General features: G+C 33.7%; 1 protein-coding gene across 2 annotated transcripts; it reads right to left on the reverse strand.

Annotated features, from left to right (window-relative positions):
- Positions 1 to 2799: 2799 nt before the first annotated feature.
- Positions 2800 to 9458, reverse strand: psmb7 (proteasome 20S subunit beta 7). Of its 2 annotated transcripts, none has more exons than XM_055180830.2 (8): positions 9300 to 9458; positions 6556 to 6649; positions 6365 to 6462; positions 6150 to 6290; positions 4820 to 4935; positions 4315 to 4373; positions 3716 to 3867; positions 2800 to 3007 (listed from the first exon to the last, which is right to left on the reverse strand). In XM_055180830.2, exons 1-8 carry the CDS (start codon positions 9359 to 9361, stop codon positions 2896 to 2898), a joined length of 834 nt encoding a protein of 277 aa, XP_055036805.1. In that variant the 5' UTR covers positions 9362 to 9458; the 3' UTR covers positions 2800 to 2895. The 2 variants fall into 2 exon arrangements, with proteins under 2 accessions (XP_055036805.1, XP_073727580.1); XM_073871479.1 differs by lacking the exon at positions 2800 to 3007 and adding an exon at positions 3366 to 3439.
- Positions 9459 to 10011: the final 553 nt, after the last annotated feature.

The raw sequence follows: 10011 nt of genomic DNA on the forward strand, positions 1-10011 counted from the left end.
CTTTGCTATATATATATAGGATATAGGATACTACTTAAAATTTACTTCTTTGTAGAAAGTAAAAATACTTAAGTATTTTTTATTTGTATGTTTTCAGTGTTCTTTGGAAAACATATTCCAAAGCATTTTATCATAATTTTCAAGTTTTTGGTTTATATTTAATATTTCAGTACATTAAACATCTATTTTTTTAAACTTTTAATTAAGTAAAAAGTACAAGAAATGTAAAAGCACACAATTTTTATTTATTTAGGTATTAAATAAATTTTAATATGCAATATAATATGAATACATAGTATGAGTCTATGCTTTAGAATGTAGTGAAATTTTTTTTGTAAAGTATATTTTTTCCCAAGACAAATACTCTGATAAAACACAAATGCTTAGTAAATTTACATAAAATACTCAAGTAGTGTCCGCCACACACACACACACACACACAATATAAATAATAGAATATATATATATATATATATATATATATATATATATATATATATAATGTAATATAATAGAATATATATAATGTAATATAATAGAATATATATTATATAATATAAATAATAGAATATATATATATATATATATATATATATATATATATATATATATATATACATATATATATACAGGGTGCGATTTGCCGGGGGGGATGCGTGGGATTTCCCCCTTTCTGGTCAATGTATCCCTGCCTCTGCTTAATTATTTTTTTCCCCGGTGGGGATAAATTTATCCCCCCCTCAAAGTGATCAGTGCTACTACACTAGTGGCGAGACGGATCACAAAACTTATCACGGATCCGTGGTTTGATTAAAGTCAATTTTGTTTTAAAATGCGCTACTTTGGCTGGCTCTGATGATACAGCTGCCACGCAGCATCTCTGTATTCACCACTCTGCAGACTTGCTCATTGTCCCGCCCACGGCGCTATCTGATTGGTTACACCTCACGAGTAATAGCCTATCAACACTTGGAGATGGTTATGGAGCGGTGTGTCGAAACGATGAAATGCAGCATATACAGCCGCATATTAATAAAGCGGGAATAAACATAACAATCTGATTATCTGTTTATGATGACGAGCAGAGTTGGTGTCCCAGTCACACCACTGAGAATGGCCGAAGTTACACATGATACATGCCGATGAGGCGTTTAGCGAGGCTAAGTGACTAACACATAATGCATCTGACTTCTCTATCATTTCACTGTAGCTCAGCATCGCGGTGTAAAGTTAATGTTATTACTTTAAAAGCACCATTAAAACCGTTTCTACTGTAATGGTTTAACTTTGCAATCAATACATTGTTCATATTTATGTTTAAGTTGACACTACGTTGTGCCATATAGTTTTGCCATTCAAGATTTAATTCTTGCGTGTTTTTTCGTTGTGCATGATCACAGTTCATATGTGTGGGGAAAGATAAGCTACTAGAGTAAAAATATTGCGTTAGGCTGCTTCATGAGTTAATAAGAAAAAAGATTTTACAATTCCTGCAAATGCAGTGATGAGTTCATGTTCTCATGATTTATTTTTATAAATTAAAATGTTTTGAAATGTGCTGTGGACAGAGACGCATTATGTCAAGAATTATAAAAAATCGTCAATAAGCTCATAATTTGTGCTAAAATAGTATAAACGTTTAGTTTTAAAACCATTTTGAAAAGCTGGTTATATTTTTATGTTTCTGCACAAGTTCAGCAGACAGTGAAGTTCGGGTTTGTTCCGATCAGAGGTCGTGAGCGGAGAGCGCATTTCTGAATATTAGAAATATTTTAATTAGAAATATATAAAACATAATAATAATAATATTATAATGGATTTTTGTTAGGTCGGACAATGATTGCCAAATTTCTCTCTCATATTGCTCTTCATAACCACTGAAAACAGTCAAAAAAGTTAAAACTAGTGGTGGGTACAAAATGACTCATGACGAAATATGGTGGGTACCCACCATCGCCGAAATCGACGCCTATGAAAACATCCCCCCCTCTGTTTTTTTCACAAATCGCACCCTGTATATATATATATATATATGTGTGTTATATTTATACTTAATGTATATTAACATTAAAATGATACATAAAATGTGTATATATATATATATATTAATCTATTTGTTTATAATATAAAAACTAAAATCTTAATAAACATGTAAATGTTTTTTCTTAAATATATAGATGCAAGGTTTATTTAGGTTTCTCCTTAACGCCCCCTCGTGGTAAAGAAATGTATAGTTTACTACCAAAACCTTATTAAAATAATACCTGGGTTTACCAAATAAAATATGACACTGGACCTGGTCATAAGGGTAATTCGATTTAAACATCATCCGAAAGCTTTCCATTTCCATTGATGTATGGTTTATTAGGATAGGACAATATTTGGAAATCTGGAATCCGAGGGTGCAAAAAAAAGTAATTATTGAGAAAATCGCCTTTAAAGTTGTCCAAATGAAGTGATCATTAGTATTATGTGTTGCTAAGTATATTTTTTATTTATACATACGGTAGGAAATCTACAAAATATCTTAATGAAATATGATCTTTACTTAAAATCCCAATGATTTTTGACATAAAAAAAATCTATCATTTTGACTCATACAATATTGTTGGCTATTGCTATAAATATACTTGTGTGACTCATGACTGGTTTTGTGGTCCGTGGTCACAGATAATATCTGATCACAAAAACAGATATCACTTACTGTAATTTAAATATAGTTTGACCATGTGGCAACAATGTAGTATACTTTAAATGTATCTTTGCAATCAAATGAACAAAATAAGCATTGACACAAACTATGACGCAATTTCTTTTATTGGAAATAATGCAAAATTACTATATCACCACATAAGGAAAACGTTTAAGGGGAAGAAATTGTGGTGACTGATCTTCTCAGGAGGTATCCATGGTCTGAATGCTCTCCTCGACAACTTCCAGATTTATTGGAGTCACGGTCTTCGTCAGAACCCCGGTGGTGCCACGCTTGTACCGGTAGCTTCCGGTTCTATGAGGAGAACAGATGCAGAACGTGAAGCAGAGAAATTACAGTACTAACTCTAATAATGCATGTATTTTCACATCGGCGTGCAATAGGGGTGTTAGTTCAACAGAAAAATGACTCACTCTTACACAGAAACAACATACTTCACCTGTAAACTACCTTCAATGCTCAAAGTGGGATAAAATGCATGTCACTTTTACTAGACAACAAAGCCTATCAACATGTAATATTTATTTAAATATACAGTAAATTATTTTGATTCTTTTTGATTTCACATGACGTTTTGGAGGTTATCCTCAAACCTACAGATATCTTATTGTCAACACAGGAATGTTTTTACTCACTTTTGAGCAGTGCATGAACACACACGCGGCACACACACACACACACACACACACGATTACTCACACAGGGTGCCCATCAATTTTATCCTCTCTTAAAAGGAAACAGGCAACATTAAATTATGAATCAGCCTTGCATTCAGTTCACAAACTAGTGACCAGAATCTTAAAATAATATCATGCATACACATGGCAGCAAGTTACAAACTGCAACCATTTCCTGAATCTTATTAACAGTTTTGTCGTACAAAAATAACTGCATATGGCCGTGCAAATTTACTTCATGCATCATTTCATTGATGCCTCCGAGCGTAGCCTGCATGCCATGCAAACATCCAAATAAGAGCATGTTTAAGGCATAAACACTTACCTGACGCCTTTCTTATTAGCCACATCATGAGGTCTCAGGTAATCCACCTTCCCTTTGGTGATCACACACAGATCGATGTTGCTGCCTGAGCCCAGATCATTGAAGATACCGGCCGCTATCGCATCTCGCACCAGACTCTTGGCTTCTTCCTCCTGATAAACACAACCGCTATCATCATCATCACACTATGAAATTTGGGTTAATTGTTAATAATAAATTGTTACGATTATGGCGATTAATTGACTATTTTATTGCTTTGACATTTAATTCTCAATCATTTTTTTCTTTGTTTATGAAATAATTTTCACAAATTGTTCTGATTATTTAAAATAAATCTTTTGCAAGGTTTACCTGGCAGTAAATATTAATGCACATATTTAAAAGTAATCTGATACTGTTTACAGCCGCTGCAGCTCCCCCTTGTGTTTTTTTAGAGAGATGTGCAATCATTGCGGTGATCTGAAATCATCGCAATGAGACGATTTTTTTTTCATTGTGAGAGCCCTACATCACACTGTATAAACCTCAGTAGAGATCAGCCAAACAGAGCCGACAGCGAGTAATGATTCTAAAAACGTAAGGATGAGAAAGACGTTCACCTCCATGTCAGGTCTGTAGCGATCCTCAAAGACTGCCATGGCTGCCAGAGATCCTGAACCTGGTGAGACGATACATTTTTTTTTTACATACATTTAATAAATAAGTGCAGGTGGGGCAAAAATCTAAAGAACTGGGTCACGTTTGATTCGTGAGTGTTTGACCTGGCCACACCACATAGGAAGTCGAAGTGGAACAACAGGAAGTGGAATGGCCTATGAAACCTTTAAGAGTCTTTACAGTTTTTGTAATCTAATCAAGCTTTGACAAGAGGGTTCAGGAATTTTCCCTCATTTTCAAATCCCAATGTTAACAGGTATGGCGCAGAATGTTCGGCAACAAAAACTATTAAATGAATACATTGCACCGTCTCACTTTACACTGGTTTGCTACTTGATCATCAGAAACGTCATTATTCTGTAAAATTGATTGGCTTTATTTACTTATTAGTATTGGTTGCCGAACCACTAGTGCATCCCTACCAAAAAGACATTTAGGGTAACTCACCCATGGTGACGTAGGGCAGTTTGTCTGTTGAACCGTGAGGATAGATGCTGTATAAATGTGGGCCATTGCAGTCCACGCCTCCAAGTACTAAAGCAGCACCGATATACCCCTGATACCTACATATACAGAAACACAGATACCAATAACATTTCTATGACGTCCAGTCATCTGGGATGACTGGTTAAGAAGTTATAAATATCATTTTACTAAGATTGTAGTATATAACTCGCAATGTTTATTTCACTACTTAAAATTTCCACGACTTAAACTTCTTTAAAATTTCTTTGACTTTCCAAGGAAATTAAAATTCCCTCATATTCCCAGATTTATGCATAAAGGTGGAAAGCCTATGCACAAGGTATGCATGTGGGTGATTCTCACGAAACCATTAAAACACCACGGCACTAATGATTTTAGCTTTAAAATGTGTAATATAGTAACATTAAAAAGCATCAGAATTAACACAATACTGTGTTCTACCTTGCACAATGTGTGATTTCAACATAAGAAGTTATAATTGGAAATTTTATCTCATTTTCTGCAGAAATTCTCATTACCGCAATGTGTCCAGCTGTGTTTGAACATGCGTTATGTTGTAATTTAATCAAATTAACACAAAAATATTAAGAAAAAAAATAAATGGATGTTTTGCTAGACCACTTTAGATGACAGAAAAAATATTTACTGAATATTCATGTATAATAATAATGAAGAAAAATTAGGAAAATGATGTGTCCATGCCTGATGTTCTCATCCTACGCAACACTTTTTGAGAACAGTTTAAGCACACATACAGAATTTTAATAAAGTTTGATTTTGAGTGACCAAGCACATGGACCAGTTACTTCAAGATGGCTACCAGGTAAGATCATTTTTTTACAGTTAATTTGAAATATTGTCTTGTCAGAATGCTTACACGACATTTTGATTATCATTACCGCAACAGATGCTTATTAAATGTTTATTTAATTAATAGAAGCATAATACTTTGATTTTAAATGCATGTGCAGAATCTCCAAATTATGTTCTTTCAGGTTTGTCATGTCATTTTGAAAATATGTCAGTGTTGATGTTTTCTGACTGTTGCGGTAATGAGATTTTTTAGGACTAATTTTTTTAATTATGTTACAAAAAGTGCTAAATGATCAGTAAAAGTTTTTAAACTAATGTTCCCATTTACTCCAGACTTTGTTTTTCAATGTCTGGTGGGGAAAAAGTAAATTTAAGCAATTTTTACATTTTCATGCTTGACATTTTTAAAACCAAGTTTTTGTGAGAATCACCCATAAACAAAATAGTTATAAGACAACGTGCATAACAGATTCATTACCTGAATAGCATCTGTTTAAGCATGCGGTTGGCGGTGGCGACTCGAGGGAGACGGCTGGTGGACAGAGCGTGGAGCTCCAGGTTAGAGGAGATTATTTGTGTGGTCATCTCTGTGTCCGCCGCGGTACCGGCTCCACAACAACTAAATTAAAATAATTTTTTGTGTTAGGGATTGCGTAAATACAGATCGAAATGAACGTGTGATGTTGTACTTACTAGATATTGGGAGAGATGTAGTGAATCTTAGAGCAATTCTTATCAGCCACGATCATTCCTTCAGTCGCCCGCGTGTCTGCACCCAAAACAACACCATCCTGACAGAAAGAGAGAGAAAGTTTTTCACATATGTGATTGAAATCATATCATGGTTAAAATAAATGTACAGGTAAATTAAATGTATTACTTACCTTATAAACAACACCACAGATGGTTGTGCCAGTTTTGCGAGCGGCTGGGACGTTCAATCCAAGCTTACTGATGTCTGCTTCCAGAAGAGCATTTCTACCACACACATATAAGGATATTACTTTTCCAAAATATAAACCATTCACATTTAAAGCTCATGCATAACCTGATTTTCATACAGGTGGTCAAAAGAAAAGATGTTACCTCAGCTATACAGCAAAATACCTATTGTTGATTTTTAAACATTAGTCATAATAATATTTCAAATACTACCAGCCCATTCATCTATTTTTTTATTATTATATTTTAGGGATGACCTGTATATTGAATTTTGGTAACACATCAATATTTTTCTCTGAAATGGATAAGAATACCATCTATCAGTACTGTCATATTAACTCTTTAGATTACCAACTTCAATAACACAGCCTTTTTAAGGACTTTCCAGGTCCAATACCCTCAAATTCAAGAACTAAATGTAGGGACACATTTCAAGTGAGAGCAAGGTTACATCGTGCTACCTTTTAAGATACACTGTTACAGTTCCCTTGGCGTGACACTTTGGGGACGCCTCCAGGGGTAAGTGCGTCTGAATGTGTATATCAAATTCAACCAATGATGAGGCTTAACAAAAACGCAGGAGTTAGGAAGTATAACGCTATTTAAAATATCGCCAAAGGGACGCAGGAAGCATGGCAGGGGAGACGCAGTGGCTTGTTCCCTTCTCAGGGAACAACAGTTACATACGTAACCCGAGACGTTTTCTTTCTTTCTTTCTTTCTTTCTTTTTAACGCCATACCAGCTTCTAAGGCTATATTCATGGCGAGAATAAAGTATAATTACATCAAAGGAAGATTAAAAAAGATATATATATTTCCTCTAGAAATCTTAAAACCATGTTTCCGAGACGTTTTCATTTGTCAAACACAACTATGCAAAAAAGCATTTTGGTATGAATCAACATTCGCATACAGAAGATATAAGCATTCAAAGCAAACAGTTTAGCACGTGTGTTTAAAACGTCTAGAATTTTTATTTTGTTATACTACACTACACAGGGGATAATATGGATTTTTTTTTTCAGAAAACTTCTTGCACAAAATAGATTCAAGCACTTTCAATGACCTGTATCTATGTATGTTTATGTTTAAATACTTCCCAGGGCCTTGAATTTTTTTCCCAGGATTTACAAACTTTCAAGGATTTTAAGGACCCTTGTGAACCCTGTATTTGTGGTCTCCTTATGCACGAAGGGTCCAGATTTACTTTTGCATTTACATAACATTATATATATATTTGCATGAGTGAATTTATATAAGTGAAAGGTGGTCATGTGATTTTGCACCAAGTATTACGTTTTGACCCATGTGGCAAATCTAAAATTCCCTGCTGCACTTAAATTAAGTTTAATTTACTTGAATTTAAAATTCATTTAAATTTTCTTGACTAGTAGTGGTAGTAGTAGTAGTAGTAGTAGTAGTGAAGAGTTGCTATCAATTATAAAAAATACCTAAATTAGCAAAGTTATTTCAACTTTATTTTGTATAATTTCAAATCCTCACTAGTCAAAAAAGCTGAAAATATTTTTTATTTCAAGTTGATAAAACTTAAAAATTTAAGGGATAGTTCACCTAAAAATAAAATTTCTGTCACCTTTTTTATCCTCATGTTGTTGTAAACATGTATGAATTTATTTTTTCTGATGAACACAAAAGAAGATATTTTAATAAATGATGGTAAGCACACAGCTGATTGACTTCCATAGTAGGAAAACAAAAACAATGGAATTCAATGGGTACTGTTAACTGTGTACTACCATCATTTATCAAAATATCTTCTTCATTTATCACAAAACTTACATCATATTTGTTTTCCTAGTATGAAAGTCAATGGTTACCATCAGCTGTGTCCTTACCATCATTATTAAAATATCTTCTTTTGTGTTTATCAGAAAAAAGACACTTATACAGGTTTAGAACAACATGAGAAGGAGAAAATTATGACGGAATTAGATTTTTGGGTGAACTATCCCTTTAAGTGTAACGTTAATCCCTTTACAGTGTGTTTATATTAATAATCCTGTCAACTAGTGGACACTTCTTTTAAATTTTTAATACAATTGATAATTTGTATCCGTTTTTACATACACAGATTATCCAAAAGAAATTACATTTATTAAAAAAAAATGTTATATAATAAAATTTGTAATTTATATGAAAGTAAGCAAACAAGACGATGCAAAGCAAGCCTCATTTGTGATTTTCATTTGTAAATCAAAATAAAATAAAAATATTTGGATACATCTCTTTAGATAAGTCTTGATTATAAAAACTTTTAAAAAATATTTTCTTACAACTTAAGAAAATAACGTTTCAATGTGTGTTTTCTTTGTGGTCACTGTTTGGACCGGTGAAATATGAGCGCGGGGCATTCAAGTCCACCAATAGACAAAACATATAACAATGACAGAAGAAAAAATCTACAACATTTGAAACATATTTCTGAATGTTATAAGACATTATACGTCTTTATGTACGCTTTTAAATAAAAACGAGTCTTTAAATAGGCTTCCAGTGAATTCTCCTGAGTCATTCACACGGGCCATGACTCAACCAGCCGTTATGAAACCCTTTAAAACCCCGTTAAAATTCTCCATTATTTCACTCACAGTAACAGATTATCAATAAAACACACGAACACATAAATCGCCGTTAAAAAAGAGAGAAAAGTGGCAGCGCTTCTTACCTCTTACAGTTCTCGAAACTGAAACCGCAGGGATTGTACTGACACACAGAGACGGTCGCCATGATTCTGCACCGCCGCTTCCCGGAAGCGCGAGATGCGTTTCCCGTCAGTGTCGCAGTCTATAGATTCCGCGCTCACGAGCCCATAGAATGAGCGCGCGACAGTAGGAACCTATAGAGTAGGAACTTAGAGTGTAACACACAGGTCTCTCAAGCTTGTATGGGCGGTAACGTCATTCAAGGTATGTGTTTGCATTCACAAAGCATGAATGTACATAGTAATAAACACATATATAGGTAGAATAGTCTTGTTGGCTGTGTACATCAGATTTAAAGGCTAGTATAGTTGAAGTGTGTAGGAAAGATGCCCCTAAAACATAGTGACCTTAAATATATACATTTATTTATTTAGCAGACACTTTTATCTAAAGCAAATGTGGGAGCGTCCAACATTTTGCCATAAGAGCCAATAATAACTAGTAACGTTACATAAGTAACGAAAAGAGTTTACATAATCATAAATATGCAAATAATATTCAAATTACAAGGATACATTTTTTTAAGTTATAAAACACGTTTACACATAATTATTAATTTACTAGATGTTTGGCAGAAATGCTTTTTGGATTTAAAATAAGTCATTTCAAATATGAGTTACTATGTATGACAAAGTACTTATGTGTATATTTTACACGGACCCCACTATATAAATT

Source organism: Misgurnus anguillicaudatus, chromosome 9 (genome assembly GCF_027580225.2).
Source record: "Misgurnus anguillicaudatus chromosome 9, ASM2758022v2, whole genome shotgun sequence".
Taxonomy (NCBI): Eukaryota; Metazoa; Chordata; class Actinopteri; order Cypriniformes; family Cobitidae; genus Misgurnus; species Misgurnus anguillicaudatus.